Source organism: Muntiacus reevesi, chromosome 2, assembly GCF_963930625.1.
Source record: "Muntiacus reevesi chromosome 2, mMunRee1.1, whole genome shotgun sequence".
Lineage (NCBI taxonomy): Eukaryota > Metazoa > Chordata > Mammalia > Artiodactyla > Cervidae > Muntiacus > Muntiacus reevesi.
The window spans coordinates 109,939,404-109,965,080 of record NC_089250.1 but is presented as its reverse complement, the minus strand read 5'-3'; the positions used below and the strand labels follow the sequence as shown (position 1 = coordinate 109,965,080).

The window sequence follows — 25,677 nt, the reverse complement described above, 5'->3', positions numbered from 1 at the left end:
TGAGGTCACTGTCCCTTGCTCTAGATTTTTATAGCCACCATGCCCCACTCTTCAAAAAAATGGGAAGTGCCTACTGTAAATAATAATAGTAATAACAGTAATGTTGCATGTATTGGTCATTAAAAGTCATGTCTGACTTTTTGCAACCCCATGCCAGGCTCCTCTGTTGATGGGATTTCCCAGGCAAGAATACGGCTGGAGTGGGTTGTCATTTCCTTCTCCAGGGGATCTTCCCAACCCAGGGATTGAACCTGTGTCTCCTGCACTGGCAGGCAGATTCTTTACCACTGAGCCAGAAGGAAAAAAATAATAGTAATACCTATCATTTACTGACTATTATGTGCCAGGCACTGTGCTTAGCATCTTGCATGAGTGATCTCACTTTATTTTCACTACAGCCCCATGAGAGGTCATCTCATTACTCCCATTTTAAAGATAAGGAAACTGAGGCACAGAGCAGCTAAATAATGGGCCCAGGGTCCACAGCTTGGTAAGCGGATGAGAGCTGGGATTCAAATGCAGTTTTGCCTAACTCATAAGCTTTTATCCTGGTTAGCATTCCTGCTCCTCCCTCCATCCCCCAGGATTCCAGTTTACAACTCACCTCTCCAAGGAGTCAGATGGTACAGAACCCATTCATGTGTGATTTTCAATAGTTGTTGCTTAAAAACCTAGAGATAACTATCTAGTCATTGGATATCCAGAGGCAGCATTCCTCTTTTTTCTTAGTAATTTTAAATGGAAAAAGTTACAAAGAATTATATGCCCTTTTACAGTAAATTAAACTAAACAGAGTTTTAAAAACAAATTGCATAATCTCCCTTTGTCCTCTCTTAATTCTGCCCTGAGTCACCAGTATTAAGCTTACTTTATGTATATCATGGCAAACATAAGGAAACATATGCAAACACTTAAAGGATTTTTATTTCTTTTAAATAATTTTAGCAGGAAAAAAGGAATTAAATGATTCTGTACTTTCAATATTCCTTAGTATAGGTGTGCCATAATTTATCACATCATCTCTCAGTTGTGAACATTAGGGGAACCTGGGCTGTCCTAAATAGGGACTCCATTGTTTACTTTTTAAAAAATAATAGCATTATTGAGATATAACTTACATTCAGTAAAACTCACCCTTTTAAGGTATACAGTTCAGTGGTTTTATTATATTCACAGAGTTGTGCAACCACTATCTAATTTCAAAGCATTTTCTTCACCTCAAAAGGAAACCCCAAACCCATTAAGTAATCACGCTCCATTCCCCATATCCCTCCAGCCTGAGAAACCACCAATCTGTTCTCCCTTTCTATGAATTTACCTAACCTGGAACTTCACATGAATGGCCTTTCACAACTGGCTTCTTAACACTTAGCGTAATGTTTTCAAGGTTCATCCAAGTTGCAGCATGTATTAGTATTTTATTCTTTTTTACTGCCAAATAATCTCTGTACTATTTTTGCAACTTTTTTCCACTGCACGGCTTGTGGGATCTTAGTTCCCCAATCAGGGACTGAATCTAAGCCCTCAGCAGTTAAGAGTGGAATCCTAACCACTGGACCACCAGGGAAGTTCCTATTTCTGCAACTTTTATGTGAGTCTAGAATTAGTTCAAAATAAAAAATGTATGCACACACTGTGACCCCAAATATCACTTATAAGAAATGAAACATACAGAAATAAGAGTACCAATACATAAGGATATATATACAACAATGTTTAATACTGAAGTAGCAATAAAAGGTGTGTGGGGGGATCTGAATATCTTCTCATATTATTAAATAAGTATACTAAATATACTGTTTTCCTATTTTAAAGGTAATATAAACTCACTGTATAGAGTATAGACATCTTCATTTTCCTAGGTATAATATGTTGACAAGTGAACTTTCTTCATAAGGGAGTATGGATTGAGATAATATATGGACATGACTCTGAGCAAACTCTGGGAGACAGTGAAGGACAGGCAGTCCTGGTGTGCTGCAGTCCAAGGGGTCGCAGAGTCAGACATGGCTGAGTGCCAGAACAACAACAACATCAAACACTAGTGTGGTGTCAAGTACAGAGTAAGCACTAAAAAAGATTAGCTTTAATAATATGATTGTGATTAGTGTTAAAGAAAACTTTTGAATCTCCCAAAACAATCACTGAAGTCCATCACTCCAAAGCCATTCCTGTTAATACTGTAGTAATTTCCTCTTAGACTTTCTATGTGCTACTTTTGGTTTAAAATAGTTGCAATCATATGGATTATTCATTTCATCTTTGTCTTTATCCCACACAGCATCATTCAAAAACTTTTCCCCTTATTATATACTTCTCATATACTTAATTATAATAACTATAATTATATATATTATATCAGATGGACATAATTATCATGTATTTAACCATTTTTCCTACTTTTGGATATATCAGTCATTTTCATGTTCTTGCTCTTATAAATAATCCTGCAGTGGACATCTTTAGGTATGAATATATTTTTAATATTTAGGATTTTTTCTTTAGATTTGATCCTAAAAGATGGCATAAATGGGGGAAGGACCAGGCTGATTCCCAAGAAGCAACTCACTCTTTTTCCCTCCTCTCACCTCAAGAACAGAATGGCTGGGCATTGCTCAGGAGCCACAATGTTTGGGTCAAATACTGGCTGCTATGTGGCCTTGGGCATGTCACTCAAGCTTCCTGAGCTTCTATGTCTTTACCTGTAAGATGTGGGTTCGATGGTTTAATACACTGGATCCTGAGCACAGTTTGCATCACTGAGTGTGAACTATTAAAAGATCAGGCAGCTTCTGGAAACTCAACTCATAGTGTGAGAAGAAGGTAAAGGACAGTCACCACACTTTGCCACTAAGGGTCCCTGTGTGTTAAGGCCAGCCCTGGGATAGAAAACACCTCCAGTCACATTTCTCCCGCGAGATGCTATCATAAACCCAAGCCCAGGTTGGAAGGAAGGTCCCTCCTGATGGGCCTTTTCCAGACAGCTCCCTCCACAGACACTGTCCTGGGCTTCCAGGGACCCGGGTGGCTGAAGGCCCAAGGGGACAGTGCCACATCAAAGCCCTACAAGCCTGTGGGTTCCAGAATTTCTAAAGCTTTTCTCAAGCCTCGTTTATCCCAAGGGGATCACCAAATGGGATGCCTGGTGACTCCAAGTTCCCACTGTTTACCAGCCTGGGGAGGGCAGAGATGCCCCTGCCCTGCCCACCACCACCACAGCCTGGTGAGAAGAGGTCACAGATGGGAGAGTGATGTGGTTGATGTGAAGTGTGCTGGTTCAGCAGTGGGGGGCAGTAGGCCCCCCTAGGAAGCCACCTTTTGGATGTCCTCATGGGGAAGTCTTCCTCCTTCAAGGGCTCAAGGCACAGCCACCCTCTCCCACGCCTTGGTAGGGGGTCTGAATCTTCAAGTGGGAACTGGAGGGACAAGTGGAGTACAGCAAAAGCCATCCAGCAGGGACTGAGGCAGAGAGTTCAAGCCCCCAGTGTGGGTGGCCACTCTGTGTGGCCTTTGGCAAAACAACTTATTGTTCTGGGACTCAGTTTCTTTATTTGTAAAATAAAAGGATAATTTCAAATGTCCCTTCTAGCTCTGAAGTAAAATTCTTTAAGAAATGTCTTATTAAATAAATTAGGCTTTATTAGGCTCAAGCACATACTTGTTTTATTACTTTTAAGTCATTCAAATTAGATTCAAATTAGGTTAACCAAGTGTTGCCCTCCAGAGAACCAGGGACTGGCATCAATGATGAGATAAGAATAATTCATCACCTCTTATCAATCAGCAGTCCCTAAATGGGTGCTTCACAAGTGCTTCAGGATGCTTGAAAGCACTAAATTTCTGTAATTTAAATATTCTCACTTTAATCTCATTCATATCTTTCATTTGCTTAGCAAAATCTCTTTTTCTTTTTTCTCCTTGATAGTCAGCAGGAGGGCAAGTATCCTGGCTACAGTCAAAGTGACTGCAAATTCCCAGGCAGGACAGGCTCCCCATAGTAAGGCATCACTGAGAAATCTCACCTCCCTTTCACAACAGAGGCAGTCCTGTGAGCCAACGCCAGGGCTCTGTGAAGTTGCTCTGCTGCTTGAATGGCGGGGATTCTATTTTTATTAAAATTACAGTGGCCTCCAAAGTCTGCCTTTTAGGCTCACTGACAGCCAGCAGCCTCTCCCCATCAAGCCTTACTCTTCAAATGCCTGCACCTGCCCCACTCAGCCTGAGCTCGCTTGCCAAGGGGTCTCTCTTTCTCCTCTTTGCTCCCAAGCAGACCACCAGCCTCCAAAGCCAGAGGCATCTCCAAGGTTGGTTGGTCAAAGATGCTGGAGAGGGTTGTTAAGTCGCTAGGTTGTATCTGACTCTTTGTGACCCCATGAACTGCATACAGCACGCCAGGCTTCCCTGTCCTACACTATCTCCTGGCCTTTGCTCAAACTCACATCCATTGAGCCAATGATGCCATCCAACCATCTCAACCTCTGTCACCCCCTTCTCCTCTTGCCCACAATCTTTCCCAGCATCAGGGTCTGAGGTAAAGACAAAGCAATGGCTGAGACAGTCCTCAGTTTGAGACAGGACCTCTCACTGGTGTGTACCCGGATAGCTGCAACCTCTGCCCTCAAAAAGAAAGAACTAATTCAGCCTTGAGGCACGAAGCAGAGCTAAAATTTGACTGTCTTTTTTAGGGTGGGCCATGGAAGCTGAAACTCCAATACTTTGGCCACCTCATGTGAAGAGTTGACTCATTGGAAAAGACCCTGATGCTGGGAGAGATTGGGGGAAGGAGGAGAAGGGGATGACAGAGGATGAGATGGCTGGATAGTATCACCAACTCGATGGGCATGAGTTTGAGTAAACTCTGGGAGTTGGTGATGGACAGGGAGGCCTGGCGTGCTGCGATTCATGGGGTCGCAAAGAGTCAGATATGACTGAGTGACTGAACTGAACTGAACTGAACTGATGGCTAGACTAGGATGAGTGAAAACACAGCCAAGGTTGACAATTTAACATGCTGAATGTCACCTGAAAGAACTAGAAAATCTGGACTCTGGGCCTCCAAGTACCAAAGGCGAATAAGCACAGCTGGGCACCAGTGATGGGCAAGGTGCTAGGGGAGAGGTGCCAATGGTCCTGCCCCCATTGGGCTTTCTCATGCTGGGTGGCAGTATTTTAGCAAAGACCCCCGGCAATGCCAACCATTTCCTTTCATGGTTAGCTGAATGCCTTGTCTAATCATTAATACAATGGTATGTCTTGAAACCAGGCCTTCTACGCATTGTCTTTTCCCACTTAGCCTCAATCCTTGGAGGTCTAGAGCCTAGTGGGGTGGGGAAGATGATGGAGAGACTCCTGAGGAGTTAAAAACACGGAGGCCACCTTAGGTCTTTGCGACAGTCAATCTCTCCTGAGAACTAAGGAGAGTGGCATATATTTAAACACTAAGTGAATATATGACACGTTCATTACTGAAGATTTACACAACACAGACAAAAAGAAGGACATTAAAATTCCCTATAACCCCATTACCCAGAGATAACCACCGATAAATTCCGATGTACATCTTCCTGTTGCTTGCTACCTCCTCCTTGTTCAGAATTTATCTTTTAACCTTTCAAAGAAACTTGAATATCACATCACTCAACTTTGTAAGAATCTTGCAGGGAAAGTACTGCCAATATAATTGGTCCTCTTTAACAAATAAAGAAATCTGAGGGTCCCAGAGGTTTGTTGTTCTGGTTTACGCAACCGTTTAAGCTTACAAACTACACCTGAGTGCCCTGTGTTTTCTGCAGGGCCTCGTGGCCCAAAAGCTTCATCATCGGCAAGTAACAAGAACACCCAGAAAACAGACAGCTAGTGAATTCTGCCTTCATATCAGATGAATTGAAGGAGACCAAAAACTAGAATTGTGCCTGTTATAAAATTCACCTGCAAGGAGTAGGTGTGGCTAAGACTCCAGAGAAGGTCACCATCAGGGTCATGCTCTCAAAACGACGTGCCAGCACAAGCAGTGCTACACTCACCAGTGTGTGTCTGTGCTGTGCGCAGTCGCTCAATTGCGTCCGACTCTTTGCGACCCCGTGGACTTTGGCCCGCCGGGCTCCTCTGTCCATGGGGATTCTCCAGGCAAGAATCCTGGAGTGGGCTGCCATGACCTCCTCCAGGGGATTTTCCCAACCTAGGGATCGAACCCATGCCTCCCACATTGCAGGCAGATTCTTTACCAACTGAGCCACCTGGGAAGCCAGTGTGTGTCACAGGCATAAAAAAATGACAGGATGTGGGCCATGGTGAACAGGAACCCACAGGTGTGGGAAATCAGCAGGTCCTCACATGTGAGGGTATGGAGAACCACCCCATCAGTAGTGGACGCTCAAACATCAATTCCCAGGGTAGAATCCTGGCCACATGGGAGCAGCTGGTGGGCGGCTTGGGCAGACGTGTACATACATGTCCCTCCTCCCCTCTGTGAGAACACACACTTGTGGGAAATGGGCTTCTGGGCAGGGGCTGAGGCATGCAGGACGGGAATCAATAGGGCCCCAAGGGGTCAGAAAAGGCAGAACACCAGGAGCTCTGTCCAAGGAGACTGCTCTAGTCACTCTTCAAGGTGGAAGGGGTGCTGGTTAAAGCAAGTTTCGTGGAGAAACTTCGAGGGGCTGGAAGGAGGAAGGGAGGGAAGGTCTCTGAGGAAACTGGACCTCAGGAGAAGGGAGTCCCTTCCTTGGCCCTCCAACCCAGATTCAGAATCCACAATTGAGGCCAGAGGTTCACAAGGAAGGGAGAAGTGCCAAAGAGAACTGGGCCAAAAACAGGGATATAACAATCTTATTCAAAAGAGAAACTGTCCAGGGGACTTCCCTGGTGGTCCAGTGCTTAAAACTCTGCACTTCCAGTGCAGGGGGTTCTGGCTTGATCCCTGATAGGGGAACTAAGATCCCACATTGCATAGCTAAAAAACAATTTTTTTAAAAAAGTAAAACTGTACAAGTCCAACAAATGTGAGAGAACAGGTCCGACCGCATTACTAAAATAAATTAATAAAAACAAGACACCTTTTTTGGTCTATGAAATTAGCAATAAACAAAAATCAGAATGTAAATTTGAACATGCTTTCTAGAAGATAATTTAGTAACAAGTATCAATTGTGTTCAAAACACTCATGCCCACTGACCCAGCAATTCCACTTCAAAAAAATGTCCCCCAAGGACATAGAGATGTGCTCAAAGATACAGCAAGTTGTTTGTTTACAGTTACTTATTATAATAACCACTACTTTCTCTCAAGGATAGAGACAGAGAGACAGACCAGAGAGAGGGAGAGCACAAACGCCCAAAGCTAGGGACTTGAGGAGGGAAAACTGAGGTCCATTTATGAAAGGGAATAGTATGCAGCTACTGCAGGCTCTATGTTGACATAATAAGATGTTTACAGTATATCACCATACAAAGTTTTTAAACTGTATATATGGTATTACCATTATCATAATATTACCATATTACCCCCAACCATTTAATAGAATATAAAAATATATTCATGGAAAAACAACTCGAAGATCTTATTTCAAAAGGCAAATAGTCCTTATTGCTAAGGAGTAGAAATACATGTGTTTTTGTGTTGGGGGGAGCATATTTGTTTTCCATGTTCTACAGAGAGCATGTGTTAGTTTTGTAATTAGCTGACACTTTAAAAATGAACAGATTACCAACATCTAGGATTTTTCTGAAACAACCAGAAACTAAGGCTGCTGCATCACCTAGATTCTAGGAGTAATTTCTTAACCCTGTTTTTTTTTTTTTTTTTTCTTTTTTGAGCTTTACTCCTTCAACAGAGGCACATTTCTTAGTCTTTCCCACATCTCTGAATAGATGACCCTGAAAGCTAAGAAAATAAAACAACACAGTGCCAAGCGGCGCCCTCCAATCCCACCAGTGACACCCTCCAATCATCCCAGTGACAGATGAGCTGGGTGTCTGGGCCAACTGGGGACCTGCCTCCAAAACAGCTGCTGTCTACTAAGAGTCACTTTATGTATCTGCAAATCCCCTTGCTGCCGTTGAGTCCTCACCTAGACTCTGAGTAAGTCAAGCTGGGGGAAATTCTCAGAGGGGTGTGTGAGGACACTACCCCCAATTCTGGGCCCAGGAAGCCACAGAGCCCAAAAACCTACAACAGGCCTCAGGATACCCACCAGGTCTAATCTTCCCCATGAACCCCCTTCTCTCTTTCAGACACAGTCAAAAACCCGCTCTGGGAGGGAGGGGAGAATGTGGACGTGTCATGAAATAAGTCTTGTTGCCTATCTACCTTGATCCTTGACCCCCAAAGGAGCAAAGTGCAAATTGCTATTTATTCAAACTGCCATTTGATTATGTTGAAATCCAGCTGCAGAACCCAGAGAGACCAGTCTTTATGGTGGGTAGGAACTTCCTGTCAAGGACAGTTAATTTTAATTTTTCCACTGAGCTCAACCTCAAAGTGAGGTTGATTGCTACTCGGCAAGATGGACTGCATTAGTGGAGGCTTTAATTGAGCACAGATCTAGGTCCCAAAAGCATAATGTTTGTTGTATACATACTTTGGGGCAAGGAGAAAAATGAAAAACAGACCTTTCTGAGGAAAAATTGAAAGCATAATGTGCTTCGTAGTCAGCATGGCAGCCCCAAAAGCCAACTGGGGGGCTCAGTGGAGCTCCACACCTCCCTATGCCTCTGTTCCCATGGGCTGTTTGCATATTTCTAAAAGCTCACTGTGGTTCCTCTCATGACCAACAAAAAGCCCCAGGAAACCAGTGATAGATGCAGGGCCCTTGGCACGTGTTTCTGCTGCATGGAGGTGCAGGGTATTGATCCATGCTGGCATCCAATATGCTCACTTCTGTCCATATCTTCTTACCAGTGGCCTTGAGATGAGCCCTCAGCTGGAGGACACTGCCACTTTTTGGCCTCTTACTGTTACAGTTCCAGACCTTGTCACCTCTTCCCTGAGTTGCAGAACTGGACTTTGCGCTGTTGAGGAAGATGTCATCTCAAAGCTCAGATGGGATCACCCGTCTCAAACACAAAAAGCTCTTCTCAACCCCCAAATGCACATTCTGACTAGCAAGCACTCTATGGTCAGATCCCACACTCCCTCTCCAGACCTTTCTCTCCTCTCCCCTCACATTATATGCTCTGCCCAAACCAGTCCCTTCCCTCCTGCCCCTATTCCCAGTCCATCAGCAAGTCTGCTGTGACTCAGTCCAACCACCTTCCTCCCTTGGCCACATGACTGTGACACCTCCAAAAGAGCTCCCCACTTCTATTTTTCGCTTCCTTTCAATCCATCTCCATGCATCAGCCAGACTGATCTTGGAAAAGTAAACAACGCTCACCCCTTCCTTAAACTCCTCTGTGGCATGTGGCATTCTACCACACTGAGAATAAAATCTAGACTCTCCCCTATGACCTACAGGGTCCACCATGACCCAGCCCCTGCTTTCGGTTTCCTCTTGCACCATTACCACCCTTGCAATTACAGCCACCGTCTCCCTTCTGTTCTTAGCTCTTGCTGTTGCCTCTGCCTGAATAAAACACATTCCCTCCCCCTCTTCCCCTGCCTAGGCCCTTATCACCCTGTTGTCTTAGTTTAAATGCCATCACCCGGCAGGGACCTTCCCTGATCACCTTACCTAAAGGAGGACTACAGTGATTCTGCACAGCCTACCGCTATCTGAAATGGATCATTCATTTATTTGCTTTCCTCAGAATCTAAGCTTCCCGAGGGACCTTGACTAACTGCTCACTGCTGCAGCATCAGTACCCAGGATGGTGCTTGGCACACAGTAGATTCCTTTCCTGAACGGCTTTCATTATCTCCAGTCCATCCCTTAGGTCGTGCTATTTCTTTGGCTTGGCATGCCCCTGCCTCCCTCTTCTCCTCCATCACCAAGTGTTGATACCTATAGTAAGGCAGGCTCAAAACCCTCTTTCCAATAAAGTATTTCCTAGCCCTTCAAGAAATGATAACTCCTGCTTCCTCTGTCCATGTTCCAAGGTCACCTACTTTAACACGACTTTACTCTTTGTTCCTGAAAAACCTTGCATAGAAAGATAAGGCTATAATTGAGAAAATAATCTCAATGTTGGCTTCAGGAACTTCCTAAAATCAGTTACAACAACAGACAGCTCAAACAACTCTCTTTCTCCAAACAGTGCTTTGCCCAAGGAGGCAAAGATTTACTTATCAAAGAAAGGAGTATGTATAGTGTTCACCAATCTCCTGAACATCTTGATCAAGAATTTTGCCATATTCTCACACTGAATGACCCATTTTCAACCATTCTTTTGAGCCTCACCCTTCAAACCCCAGAAATATCCAAGGATTCAGAGGAGGGGCTGCTTTAAGGGGTCTCCTGAGGCTCTGTGGAGGTGGTCCTCTCCCCTCTCATTTATTCAGCTTGACCTAATGAACAGGTTATTCTGACAGTGTTAGAGGAGATCTGACATCTGACAGTCCACTCCCGCCACCACTGAAGTGTCCAGCACCAAGTTCTTCTGTATTTGGTGAATGAAAGAGTGAATGGACAAATGAATAGGTTGCCCATTCTCCGCCTTCTCTAAACTGCTGAACCAGAAATATAAAAAAGACAAAGCAGTGCTTGCTTCGGCAGCACATAAACTAAAACTGGAACGATACAGAGAAGATTAGCATGGCCCCTGCGCAAGGATGACACGCAAATTCGTGAAGTGTTCCATATTTTTGTGAAGTAATTAGCCACCAACTAATAAAAATAAATGGGAAAAAAAAAAAAAAAAAGCAGCCAGGGGGTCAGCAGGAGCAGGGCTTCCACAAGGGAAGTCCTTCATTTCAGTCAGTTCAGTTCAGTCGCTCAGTTGTGTCCAACTCTGCAACCCCATGAATCACAGCACGTCAGGCCTCCCTGTCCATCACCAACTCCCAGAGTTTACCCAAACCCATGTCCATTGAGTCAGTGATGCCATCCAGCCATCTCATCCTCTCTTGTCTCCTTCTCCTCCTGCCCCCAATCCTTCCCAGCATTAGGGTCTTTTCCAATGAGTCAACTCTTCGCATAAGGTGGCCAAAGTATTGGAGTTTCAGCTTCAACATCAGTCCTTCCAATGAACACCCAGGACGGATCTCCTTCAGGATGGACTGGTTGGATCTTCTTGCAGTCCAAGGGACTCTCAAGAGTCTTCTCCAACACCACAGTTCAAAAGCATCAATTCTTCGGCGTTCAGCTTTCTTCACCATCCAACACTCACATCCATACATGACTACTGGAAAAACCATAGCCTTGACTAGACAGACCTTTGTTGGCAAAGTAATGTCTCTGCTTTAAAATATGCTATATAGGTTGGTCATAACTCTCCATCCGAGGAATAAGCGTCTTTTAATTTCATGGCTGCAATCACCATCTGCAGTGATTCTGGAGCCCAAAAAAATAAAGTCTGACACTGTTTCCCCATCTATTTCCCATGAAGTGATGGGACCAGATGCCATGATCTTAGTTTCTGAATGTTGAGCTTTAAGCCAACTTTTTCACTCTCCTCCTTCACTTTCATCAAGAGGCTTTTTAGTTCCTCTTCACTTTCTGCCATAAGGGTGGTGTTGTCTGCATATCTGAGGTTATTGATATTTCTCCCGGAAATCTTGATTCCAGCTTGTGCTTCTTCCAGTCCAGCATTTCTCATGATGTACTCTGCATGTAAGTGAAATAAGCAGGGTGACAATATACAGCCTGGACGTACTCCTTTTCCTATTTGGAACCAGTCTGTTGTTCCATGTCCAGTTCTAACTGTTGCTTCCTGACCTGTATACAGGTTTCTCAAGAGACAGGTCAGATGGTCTGGTATTCCCATCTCTTGAAGAATTTTCCATAGTTTATTGTGATCCACACAGTCAAAGGCTTTGGCATAGTCAATAAAGCAGAAATAGAGGTTTTTCTGGAACTCTCTTGCTTTTTCGATGATCTAGTGGATGTTGGCAATTTGATCTCTGGTTCCTCTGCCTTTTCTAAAACCAGCTTGAACATCTGGAAGTTCACGGTTCATGTATTGCTGAAACCTGGCTTGGAGAATTTTGAGCATTACTTTACTAGGTTGTGAGATGAGTCCAATTGTGCGGTAGTTCAAGCATTCTTTGGCATTGTCTTTCTTTGGGGTTGGAATGAAAAGTGACCTTTTCCAGTCCTGTGGCCACTGCTGAGTTTTCCAAATTTGTTGGCATTTTGAGTGCAGCACTTTCACAGCATCATCTTTTAGGATTTGAAATAGCTCAACTGGAATTCCATCACCTCCACTAGCTTTGTTCATAGTGATGCTTTCTAAGGCCCACTTGATGTCACATTCCAGGATGTCTGGCTCTAGGTGAGTGATCATGGCATCATGATTATCTGGGCCGTGAAGATCTTTTTTGTATAGTTCTTCTGTGTATTCTTGTCACCTCTTCTTAATATATTCTGCTTCTGTTAGGTCCATACCATTTCTGTCCTTTATCGAGCCCATCTTTGCACGAAATGTTCCCTTGGTATCTCTAATTTTAAGAGATCTCTAGTCTTTCCCATTCTGTTTTTTTTCCTCTATTTCTTTGCATTGATCACTGAGGAAGGCTTTTTTATCTCTCCTTGCTATTCTTTGGAACTCTGCATTCAGATGGGAATATATTTCCTTTTCTCCTTTGCTTTTCGCTTCTCTTCTTTTCATAGCTATTTGTAAGGCCTCCTCAAACAGCCATTTTGCCTTTTGCATTTCTTTTCCATGGGGATGGTCTTAATCCCTGTCTCCTGTACAACGTCACTAACCTCCGTCCATAGTTCATCAGGCTCTCTGTCTATCAGATCTAGTCCCTTAAATCTATTTCTCACTTCCACTGTATAATCATAAGGGATTTGATTTAGGTCATACCTGAATGGTCTAATGGTTTCCCCTACTTTCTTCAATTTAAGTCTGAATTTGGCAATAAGGAGTTCATGATCTGAGCCACAGTCAGCTCCTGGTCTTGTTTTTGCTGACTGTATAGAGCTTCTCCATCTTTGGCTGCAAAGAATATAATCAGTCTGATTTCAGTGTTGACTGGTCAAACAGGAGATGGCAAGAGTGAACATTGACATTCTAGTAATCAGTGAACCAAGATGGACTGGAATGGGTGAATTTAACTCAGATGACCATTATATCTACTATTGTGGGCAGGAATCCCTTAGAAGAAATGGAGTAGCCAGAAATGCAGTACTTGGATGCAACCTCAAAAATGAGAGAATGATCTCTGTTCGTTTCCAAGGCAAACCATTCAATATCACGGTAATCCAAGACTATGCCCCAACCAGTAACGCTGAAGAAGCTGAAGTTGAACGGTTCTATGAAGACCTACAAGACCTTTTAGAACTAACATCCAAAAAAGATGTCCTTTTCATTATAGGGGACTGGAATGCAAAAGTAGGTAGTCAGGAAACACCTGGAGTAACAGCAAATTTGGCCTTGGAGTACAGAATGAAGCAGGGCAAAGGCTAATAGAGTTTTGCCAAGAGAATGCACTGGTCATAGCAAACACCTTCTTCCAACAACACAAGAGAAGACTCTAAACATGGACATCACCAGATGGTCAACACTGAAATCAGATTGATTATATTCATCTCAGTGGCTAGGCCTATTTAGAAGCTAGAATCGATGGCAAAAACCCATGGACTGTGCTCAAGTTTTCCCCCAGATGCTGGCCAAGGCTCTGCCTACCAGCCTGTCTCTCTCACCCAGGGCAACCGCGCTGGACCGCTATGGGCTGCAGAAGGCAGGCTTCACCCACGTGCTGAACGCTGCCCACGGCCGCTGGAACGTGGACACCGGGCCCGACTACTACCGCGACATGGCCATCGAGTACCATGGCGTCGAGGCTGATGACCTGCCCACCTTTGACCTCAGCGTCTTCTTCTACCCAGCAGCCGCTTTCATTGATGCTGCCCTCCGCTATGATCACAGTAAGAGACCTTCGCCCTCCCGCAGTCCTGCCCCCAGCCAGCCACCTCGAGGCCCCGCCCCCAGCCCACAGCCCCGCCCCTCACCCTGGTGGGAAGAGGTATCTGCATGCTTAAAGTAAGCTCCCTTCTCAAATTCTGCCCTGCCAGGGTAGCTGGAAATGTCGGATCCCCTGGAGTCTCTGAGCCTCACTTAGCGGTGCTGTTGTTGCTGGGGTTTGGCCTCGGTTGCCACTAATGGGAAGTCTGGAGGGCTCAGAGGAGAGGTCTTAGGCCTGAGTCTCTCTTCCCTAAGGCACAGCAGCCATCCTTTTTGAACACCAGGGGTGGCTGGGAGCCCTCAAAGCTGGGGTGCTGCCAAGATGCTAACTGTGCTTGGGTCCAAACCAGACTAATAGCCAAGGGCCTTGATGCTCGAAAAACCTTAGGGAGCTAATCTGAGTGGAAATCTAGAGACCTCAAATTCTCCTGCTCTCCAACCTTGCTCATATCCGCCTCTCCCATCCCCCCACCCCAGTCATATTCAGTCTAGTAAACTCTCCTGTGGAAAGCTGACAACCTCAGAAAGACAAATACCATATATCACTTACATGTGGAATCTAAAATATGACAGAAATGAACCTATCTACAAAACAGACTCCTGGACATAGAGAACAGACTGACGGTTGCCAAGGGGGAGGGGAGGGGCTTGGTGGAGGAATGGAGTGGGAAGTCGGGATTAACAGAAGTAAGCTTTTATATATAGAATGGATAAACAACCAGGCCCTACTGTATAGCACAAAGAACTATATTCAATATCCTATGATAAACCATAATGGAAAAGAATATTTTAAAAGACTATATATACATGTATAACTGACTCACTTTGCTATACAGCAGAAATTAACACAACATTGTAAATCAACTATATTTCAATTTTTAAAATTAAAGGATGAGGCTTTCGAGAAAAAAATAAAAAGAAAACTGACAACTTATTCTTTGTAAGTGCCAAACTATACTTTGAGAATCTGAGTTTTGTGCTCATAATGTCCAAGTTTTTCAAGGTTAATTAATAACCATCTTTAAAAATCATGGTGCTAGTCCTTGTGCTCCAAATGCAGTTTTAGCTGCCCTAATCCAGGTAAAGGCTGCAAGGCTATTTTCGAGAGAAGGGCACAGTGTAGGTATGCATCCGGGTGAGATAATATTCCATGATGACTGCAGGTTGCATTTCAGTGGCATTCCATAGAGGTCAGAGGGGCTTCAAGTCCTTGATCTGTGCTCTGACTTCAACCCCATGTGTCACACACTGAATTATGGGGTCATCACATAATTCAGGATATACAGTTACTAAGTCTTTCTGGCCACAAGCAGTTGGGATTCAGAGGCTCACTGACTGACCAACTAGCCTGTTGCAGAAACTGCAACTTGCAGCTGGGCCTAGGTCACGTCTGCTGGAGAGTCTCAGACCTTGTTTTTATTTTGGTTCAGAAAGCAATGTCAGAGTGCAGGGGAAAAAACAAAACAAAACACGGAGCTGAAGTGCTTGTCTTAGGGGATGCCTCATTTCAAAGTCATCCTTTTTATGAGTCTATTTATGGACCATCTTTCTGTGTTAGGCACATTCTGGGTTTCCAAGCAGGATCAAAAAGCAACTGGACTCTGACTCATCACCATAAGGTGAAATTTGTCTTAGAGTATTTGAAGTTAACTAAAAACATATTTGACATTAAAAAACAAAAAGATTGAATCACCCGATCCTTCCGATTCTGTTTAATGTGCTCAACTTGCTGTTACTATTATCTTCAACCATCCCCTTAATGGAAGGGGCCTGGTATCGGAGAGGACAGGGCTGCTTTCAAATTCATGCTGCACAACTTACTCACAATGTGATTTCTAAGCCTTGGTTTCTCCATTCAGTGATGAAAATATTTACCTTGAAAGGCTATAATGAGGATCAGCAGTAACCCACAAAAAGCACTTAGCCTAGGACCTGGCACACAGCAGGCTCTCAGATGTGTTTGATAAAAAAAGGTCGTGCACCACGAAGCACATAACCACACTAGCACGTGCATATCATCATGATAAAGTTTCCAATCCCCAAAGGGGTAAAAAAAAAAAAAAGGAAAAGGAAAAAAGACATTCCAACTTTGAACTTCAGTGGCATGATACATGCATAGGACAGCCTGCCCAGTTCCTGACATGCCACTTTAGAGTCTGCACCCACTCACTGCTGAATCAGGAAAGAATGGACTGTGGGGTCATATGCTTATGCCCGGGCAGATCTCAGAGCATCGCTGTGGATTGTGACAGGTAGACGGTGTGGCCAAAAGCATCATGCTAGCCAAGAAAGCATCAAGACAGAAAACTATATCCACAGGTCAGAGGACATGCAGGGAGTGTGGGCCTAGCTGGCTGGGGTGGGGAGCAGGACTGGACAGGACCCTGTTACCAGGTGGGAGGACTGATTCCTTTCTCTGTGCCCTTTGTATCTGCATATCTAAAGACTTCCTCAAGCTGCGGGCTCAAACACCAACCCTTCAGGACCCAGGCAGATGCCATAAATGAATGATGCTGACTGTGTTGGGAGGCCAGGGTTGTGAGGAGGGGGTTCTCATGGTTAAGCCAAGAGCCCTGTATTCCCTCCACAGGGGACAACTGCTACTCAGTCCCAGCCGGCGATCATCTTGTGAGAATCAGTGCTAATGTGGTAGACCTGACTTTATAGGAAAAGTCTCCAACCTGGATTTTAACATAAAATTGCTCAAATTTTAAGTGTTGGCAACAAGTTGAAAATCTCTTAAAATGCTGCAAAGACCAAACAAAAGAAACCTAATGGCTGTCAGTTTGTAACCTGTGCTCTGAGTAGTCCGAGTAACAAAATAAAATGCTAGTTAGCACCATCAGAGACTCCATTAGTGGAGACAGTGTGTGCTCAGCCTGTATGGCACATGTAGCAGGCTGCCTGGATGGGTCTCGTCACACCCTGGAAAACCACGGGATGCTCCTGTAGCATTTTAGAGCCAGATGCACTCGTATGTTTCTTATTATACTCTTGCTGTAAGAGGTGTTGATGGACAGTCTGGCCAAAAGGCAAAGACATGTCTTTTTCCTCTCTGTCTTTCCTGTTCTTCCTGGGCTAGTTTCAGCTTAGCGCATAGTTTCCCACACTGCCCCTCACAGTCAGTCTCTTTTCGAAAAGCAGAAAAACATCACTTGCGGTGCTGCAGAGCTGTAATTGTGGTCCGTAGTCAGCCCCATGGGGCCCACCCCATGTCTACTCTACCTTGATCTGATCATTCCGAAATAACTCACCAAGCAACACCAGTCACTCCTGAAAAATCTTGGGAGATAATTGAGTCCAGTGTCCTGCCCTGAGAGCTAGGGAAACAGAGACCCAGAGAAGCCACATGACATGGTGAGGGTCACAGAGTTAATCAGAGGCCAACGGGCATCCCTTCTGTCACTCAGGCCTCGCAGAAGAGTCCTTCGTCCCTATTTTGAGCATCTGGTGACTCTGCAGTATAAGGGGTCACCGAATATCATGAAAGGTGAGACATTCCAGCTGGTTGTAGTATCTAAAACAACTGAATTGTCGTGCATCATCAGAAAAAGAAGTACAGACAAAGTACTGCCACCGGAGCCCCATTTGGACTGCCTTCTCTGCTCTTGGCACGGCATTCTCAGAGCTAAGTTACTGTGGTTTTAATGAAATCTTCTGAGAAATCCCAGGGCAGATACCATGAGGTTCTAAAGATCAGATTTTAGTGTCACCACTCTCCTTTCCTTTTCTTTTTCTTAAACAAACAGTCCATAGGCTGCTTTTGAAGCCATCTTAAAATCTATTATGGATAAGGAAGGTATGAATAAATAAATGAAGTCTGCATTTGAGCAGGAGGCTGATTCTCTGGTGCTTCTGGCTTTAACCAGACCAAGATTTTCAGGGTGTTCTAAGAGTCTCCTGACACACTGCAGCAAGAACAGCCCTGCCGTCTGGCAGTTCTAACACGCCACATATCCTTTTTCTGAGGACTTTCACGGGTGCAGTCCATTTTGGGAGGAGAAGGAACTCTGCCTTTGCAGGTTCCAAGGTAGTGAGTGAGAGACAAAGGGCATACCCCTCAAAGCAAGGGAATGGGATGGGATGAGTTGGTGATTAACAGGCTTGGCCTATATGACTGATTTGTGTGACCAAGACCTTCCTTCTGGTCACCAGGGAAAACACACCACTAGGTAAACAGTAGAGATGAGACGGCTGAACGGCATCAACAATGCAATGAATTTGAACTTGGGCAAACTCTGGGAGATGGTAGGGGACAGGGAGGCCTGGCATGCTGCAACCCATGAGGTCACAATGAGTCGGACATGACTAGGTGACTGAACAACAAGAGATTCTGGATTTGACTTTTCCTCATAAAACTGTGGGAATTCACCTTTTGGGTAAAAGGTCAAAAGAGGAATGTTTAACTGAAATCATTTCTCAAGCATAAATTGTGGCCTATCAGTGGACTAAGAAATCAATTTAGAGGCTGTGACTAGTACTTCTTGAAAATTTCAAAAGATTAGGAAAGAACAGAAAACATCAGCATGCCTGGCATGTGGCAGAAGTGCTAATTATTTTGTAAAACTCTTGTCTGATACACACATACCTGTGAGGCCCCTTTCTAGCCTTTAAGGTCTCTAGTGGCAGTGGCCTGGGCTTGAATCACGTCCTGCCACTTCCCAGCTGTGTGACTAAGACACAGCACTTCTGTGCACCTCAGCCGCCTCCTTTGTCAAACAGGGTCACTGATTTTCTCTACCTCATCAGGTTGTCATGAGGACTGACTAAAATGCACACAAAAGTACTTGGAAGATATGGGGTGGGCTGAGCCCATGTACGTGTTAGCTGTGAATTTTATGCCGGTGGGCAACGGGATGTAACACAGAAGAGTTTGAAAATCACTGATCTAGAAAATGTAACCCTGACAATGATCCCTTCCCTCAGGGTCCTAACCCTGGCTGGCGTCTACCTCACAGAGAGCCGCCGGCTTCCTCTGGTGCGGGCCATGCTGTGAAAAGGCCAAAGGCAGCCTTCCTCCTTGTCTCCGGAGAGCAGGTTCTCACCATCCAACACTGGGCCCACAAGGGTGTTGTAGCAAGAGATACAGAACAGAGGGGGCAGTGCCCTGAGACACCGGGGACAGTTCCTCGCCCCGAGGAGACCCACCAAGCTCACGAGGCTGACGGCCCTAGCACTGCCGTCGTAAAAGCAAAGTTCAGCCGAGCCGGCATTGGCGCCACTGTCGTAAAATCGGCGGGAAGGGGCTTCTGCTGGAGCCGAGCTGCTCCAGCTTCTTTCCCCTTCTCTCCCCTTCCCCTCCTCCCACTTAACAGACTTCAGGCTCCCTAAAGACTTAATGAACTACAGCTTTCGTCTGTTTCAAGTCTTTAGTCATGACAGAAAGAATTACCCTTTTTGCCAGGAGAGGAAGAAACGCTTTAGTTATCAGCAGAGCTGGCAAGGGGCCAGGCAGCCTCTGGAACAGTCCGGGGGGATTAGAATGCCAGAGGTAGCCATTCCACTCCAGGAGCACAGTCATGCCCCTGAACTGGGCCAGCCCCCAAACCCCGTCCAGGGCTGAAGAAGCGAACCCTGCTCTGGCCTTTCTAACCAAGGTGCACAAGGAAAAGGCGGCCACACTTGCAGCTCAGCTACCAGGATTGGAGGCATGCCTGGCTAGCTTGTGCACTCTTGGAGACGAATCACGATAAAATAAGTTCTTTATGAGGGGCCTTCCGAATCGGGTGTGGGTGGGTGTGTGTGTCTTACGCTGCTGTCGCAGCTGTCAACCTTTGGGCTTAGTCCCATGAGGTGAGGGATGAGGATGAGAGGGACACAGAGCCGCGTCCCCTCAGATGTGTTCTTTGCCAAGCTCTTCGTATCTCCTGACAGTGCTCCACAAACCCAGTGACATCTGTGATCATCTTTCTCCTTGGTCATCCTTCCAGGCCTGGGGCCTGAGACTTAGGAACAGCTTTGGGGTCACACAGCTTAAGCTTGGCCCCAGCAAACAGACCCTAGAACCATAGGAGAGGGCCACCACTGCACTGGGATGGCAGCAGTGGCAGTGCTGGGGACAGCCAGAGATGCTAATCTCATTACTTTCTCTGTTGCCTGGGCACAGTAGCAAGGAGCCACCACACAGTAGGGTCTCAATAACAAATTGCTTTGAACTATTTCCAGTGGTGGCGCTGTCTTTCTGGGTGACCTCTGGCAGTCATTTTGCCTCCCTGAGGCTGTTTCCCCATCTGTAAAGCAGGGATGAGGATAATGAAACCTTGAAGGCTGTATTAAGGATGAAATGAGCTAAAGCATGTTGATGCACTGTGAGCTCTACTCTAGAGCACTGCCAGGTCGAGGCCTGAAGAATGGAAAGCTGCTTCATGGTGGCTTCTCATCAGGCCCAGCTGTTGCCATTAACGGTGACCAAAGGGAGCTTTTTCCTAGTGGAAATTCTTCTAGATCTCCAGTTTTCAAATTTTACAGTCTCAGATCTCTTCCACACTCCTAAAAATTACTGAAGGCCTCAAAGAGCTGTCATTTATGTAGGTTAGATCAATCTTTATTAGAAATAAAAACTGAAAAATTTAAGAATATTCATTAAAAAATAAAGTAAACCCACTGCATATAACAATGTTTTTATGAAAAAAATTACATATTCCAAAATAAAATTAGGGAGAATCATGGCATTATTTTACATTTTTTGCAAATCTTTTTGATGTTAGACTTAAGAGAATCCAAGTGGGTTCTCATATCTGCTTCTGCACACAATCTGTTGTGATACAGTGTCTTGATGGAAGTATATGAAGAAAACCCAGACTCAGATACGTAGTTGGAGAAAGAAGGGATACCTTAATAGCCTTTTCAGAAAACTGTGGATATTCGTCTTTGATATTACACCAAAACTTGACAAGTGACAGTTTCTTAAAGGTGAGCTGTGATGTGGGATTTGAAACCATATCTATAAATGTCATACTCTGTTACATAAAAATCCATTGGTGTGTCTTGAACTTTCAAATGTTCAAGACACACCAATGGATTTTCTACCCATCATGATTTTGTAATATCTCATATTGGTCCCATGGAAAATCTCATTCACTGAGTTAGGCAGATCTTTGAAATGTTGACAGTTTTCACTGTACATTGTCAAAAGACACATTTGTTAATATCACTGCAGATCTTAACAGAAAAATCTTAAAGAGTATTGTGAAACTGTCAATCTCACAGTGGTAGATACAGGTTTTCCAAAAATTCTAATTTTTGCTTGAAAGCTTGTTTTTATCACTGGCAACAGATACTGTCAATTGTTTTCTTTGATGTGACAGGCTCACTTTGTTCACTTCTGATAAAAAGTCTGCCAAACACCCAAGTTTGAATTACCATAGTTTTTCTGTCATTCACTCTTTTAAGTAAAAATGGTATTTCATGAAACACCATAAGCTGAATTAGCAAAATTCAGCTTGCAACTCAATCTCTCATAAGCTTTTCCTTGAGATAACAACCGTACTTTGGTTTGCAGCCTAAGTGCTTTATATATATATCCCATTTCATCACACAGAATATTAAGAAGTGTACCAAGGGCTGAAATTTGATGAAATTAATTTGTACTTCTTCATCAAGGATATTCTTTTTTTTTTTTTTTTTTTTTCATCAAGGATATTCTTAAGGGAAGTTGGCTGGTTTTTCCCCCACGAGTGCCTGGTGGTGAATGCAATGATTACTAGTATAGTTCGGTGCCTCTGCCGTGATTCACACTAAAGTTAAATTAAAGTTAAGTCACTCAGTCGTGTCCGACTCTTTGCGACCCCGTGGGCTGTAGCCCATCAGGCTCCTCTGTCCATGGGATTCTCCAGGCAAGAATACTGGAGTGGGTTGCAATATCCTTCTCCAGGAGATCTTCCTGACCCAGGGATCGAACCCAGGTCTCCTGCATTGCTGGCAGATGCTTTAACCTCTGAGCCACCAGGGAAGTCGCCGTGATTCACACTAAGGCACCAGCAATTCTTCCTCATTGCCTTTGTACCATCAGTGCAAATGTCAAAACAGTGAATGAGGCAAATATCACTACAGTACTATTTTGAAAATAATATTAACTCTATAGATCTCCTCAGAGTATCCTGGGAACCCCCAGGGTCTTAAATCATGCTTAAAGAACCACTGGTCTAGATGACGATTTTATCATCTAGATTGTAAGAATAGTCATCCTGTGGTTGTACTACATGACACAGTAACATTATTTTTGAAAAATCTGATCTTGTGAATTTTACTCACTTGATTTTGCTCACAGTTGACCTGAGGTTGCTGCCCCTTTTGGCAGTTGAGGAAGTTGAGGCTCCACAGGCTGAGTGACTTACCCCAAACCCAGGTAGTTAGGAGCAGAACTGACTCTGGAATCCAGGCCTGTAGGAGAATAGGCTAGGGTTCTATAGGTCACGTGAATGCTCACAGACACCACAGCAAGCAGACCATGCCCTCTATCTCTTAGGACTGTGGGTAACTTTCTCCTTACTGAGGTTAAATGCATCAGGACTGCAAATGGTGCAGAAAGCCCGCTTTTCTCCACAATCCACCTGCAGTCATGGAAGGGATGGAGTGCATCTGCGTAAAGTGGATTATGGTTCATCCATACAGAGGAACTCTGTGCAGCCACAAGAAAAAATAACAAAGAGAGAACTCTTCAGAGGGTGATATACAAAGATCTCCAAGACACATTGTTAAATGGAAGAAGCAAGGTACAGAAGAGTGTGTAAAACTTGCTACCTTCTGGGCAAGGAAAGAAGAGAAAAAAGTATGTTTTTGCTATTTATATGCACAGACACTTCTCCATAAGAAGAAATTGGTAATACTTGTCACTCTGGGGAACTGAGGAGCTGGGTGGGAGGGAGACTTTTCAATGGGCACCGTATTATACATTTTGAAATCTGAACTCTACTGGCTGTCCTATTCAAAATTAGCACCAAGAAAATAAATAATGTGAATATATTATAAACATGAAGCAATTACAAGTGAGCACTAAAAAAAAAAAAAAAAAATCATTCTCCTGCACAGTTGATGGAGCTCTCACTTGGAGGCGCTTTGGCAGGTAGGAAGCATCTATGGGCCTTTGATATGCACCAAGCAGTGTACCAAGTGCTTTAAGCAAATTGCCTTTACAAGGACACTGCTGAAGATACTGATGGTATTTCCATTGTACAAATGGGGAAGCTGGGGCTCCCAGACACTCAGTAAGTTGCCCAGGGTCCTACATTATGGGCGAGGGATCAGGATTTGCGCAGGTTCCACCTGAGCCTCACACGTATGTTCCAACCTCCAGGCCACCCTGCCTCTCCAATGTGGGTCTTTCTTGTCCCCTCTCCATTTCAGATAAGATCCTGGTTCACTGCGCCATGGGCCGCAGCCGGTCGGCGACCCTGGTCCTGGCCTACCTGATGATCCACAGGAACATGACCCTGGTGGACGCCATCCGGCAAGTGGCCAAGAACCGCTGTGTCCTACCCAACCGGGGCTTTCTGAAGCAGCTCGGGGAACTGGACCGGCAGCTGGTGCAGCAGAGGCGACAGGCCCGGCACAGTGAGGCCGCCGAGAAGGCCTGTGAGCAGGCGCCGTAGGCCCCTCGCGCGGCGAGCTGGCCGTTTGGGAGCGGAGAGGGAAGGCCGAAAACAGCTGTGCCCCGTGGCTTCCTCTGTCGCAGGGAAGGCACATGAAACCACAGCTTGGCTCCTTCCAAACAATCTTAAACTTCCCGGGGGCTGGTGAACAGGGGGGCCTCCACAGCGGGCTCCGGGACGAGCCCGGCGCTCGGCTTCCCTGCAAAATGGCGCGGACCGGCTTCCGGGCGCAATTGGTTACAGGTGAGCGCGCGGGCGCCGTCCTTGTTTTGTTTTTGTAAGATGGAAGCAGAGAAAAGGACTTAAAAATCTGTTGACATTGTGCTGTGATTAAACATTTGGTTTTGTCTGAAAGTCACATTCGTAAAAATATAATTTTAAAATCCAGCTTTGTTTTCTAACCACAGAAAAAGCGCCTGGGTGAGCTGTGTTACACGGTCTGCTCCTGGGGTGGGGAGGTGCGGGCGACGGGGATGTCCTTAACGGCGGCGGCGGCTGCGTCTTCTTTTCGATGGACTCCACAGGCTCCGGTCACCATCTGGAGATGCTGCTCTCTGCAAGCTGAAGACAGTAATTCATCTGGGAGGGGTGGGGAGTGCGGGCCCTGAGACCCTGCACGGAGGACCCGTCTTTGGCTTCCCCCGACTTCCTCAGGGAGCCAGGGCGGTTCAGAAAGCTCAGTCAGTCAGTCGTGTAGGACTCTTTGTGACCCCGTGGACTGTAGCCCGCCAGGCTCCTCTGTCCATGGAATTCTCCACGCAAGAATGCTGGAGTGGGTTGCCATTCTCTTCTCCAGGGGATCTTCCCGACCCAGGGATCGAACCTGGATCTCCTGCATTGCAGGCATATTCTTTACCGACTGAGCCACCAGGGAAGCCAATAATTTTGAAAACAGACTTTGGGGGACTGGAAATCTTTCATTTTGATTCTGGTCCAAGCAACACGAGCTTGTTTTCAGGCCTGGTATAAAGTATTTACAACTGTGTTTGCCCTGGAATGCGAGAACCAGGCAGCCTTGTAAGCCTGCTCCCCACCCCCATGCCCAGCTAATCCAGTCACCACGTCGCGTGATTCTCATTCTTGAGGAGAAAGCAGCAGCAGGAACAAAGCCGGGGGGAGATGTCTTCTAGAACTAGGAACTGGAAACCAGACAGAACCCAGAGAAAGATGCTGATGCCAGTAGTCAAGGACCAGAAAACCTGAAATGATAATGGCCTACAAGGAAAACAGGAAAATGAACCCACTAGGAGCTCAGCAGCTTTGTAAAGGCACCCGAGGGTCACCCTGCGACTTTAGGGGAGCTGCCTGCTTTTGTGAGCCCTCGTAGGGCTCCCTGGGATTGCCCATGATCTGCTCTGCGGTCACCTTGGCCCATAATGGATCCTCATAATGACTCAGGTTTGGGTGAGGGGAACCCTATACACAGGTTCTTGGAAAAGAGATGTGGACCAAAAGGGATTCTAGTGGCCCCTACATAAACTTTCCCATCACAAGATTGCAATAGCTCTTCTACATTCAGTTCTTATCTCCTAGGTCTGATCATTTCTGGTCCAGAAAGAAATATTTCTGTTTTAATGAGATGTTACTTTTATACATCATAATGAAGTATTTATGAACCCATCTGTGGGAAAGATAGGTCCATTGACTGCTGGTGTCCCTCAGAGGGTTCTTGTGTTTTCTCTCCACCTTCCCACATGTTCCCACCTTTGTGGAGCTATGAGTCCTGTCGAGGAAAGCAGATCACTTTGAAGTTAAAGTCTGGTCTCTCTTAAGATAGGAGCCAGGGGTAGAAGAAAGGAAGAACAGAAGTTTTTGCCAAAGCGTTTAAATTCTTCAGAAATGATATATTTATTTGGTCAACAAGTATTTGAGAACCTACCACATGCTAAAAGTTGGGTTAGGAGGCCAATGCAGATATGTCTGTTGTCATGACTTAGGATGAGGGAAGCAGGTACTGAGGGAGAGAACAGTGGGGATGAGGCAAGGGAAAACCCACTTTAGACCTGAGAGGATGGGGTGAGATGAGACTTGAAGGAGAGCACCTTCCAAATGGGGAGGGAACATTCTAGGCTGAGAAACAG

At 45.2% G+C, this 25,677-nt stretch overlaps 1 protein-coding gene and 1 non-coding gene across 2 annotated transcripts in view; both read left to right on the top strand.

Moving 5' to 3' along the window:
* The window catches only part of DUSP29 (dual specificity phosphatase 29), a 35,678-nt gene extending 11,695 nt beyond the window's left edge, over window positions 1-23,983 (top strand). The window contains exons 3-4 of the mRNA XM_065919887.1: window positions 13,749-13,969; window positions 23,352-23,983. Of these exons, the coding sequence (XP_065775959.1) occupies window positions 13,749-13,969; window positions 23,352-23,596 (466 nt within the window). The 3' untranslated portion in view covers window positions 23,597-23,983. The remainder of the gene's footprint in view (window positions 1-13,748; window positions 13,970-23,351) is intronic.
* LOC136162004 (U6 spliceosomal RNA) lies at window positions 10,636-10,742 on the top strand. The gene has a single exon (XR_010661857.1). It is a non-coding gene; the product is annotated as a U6 spliceosomal RNA (small nuclear RNA).
* Window positions 23,984-25,677: the final 1,694 nt, after the last annotated feature.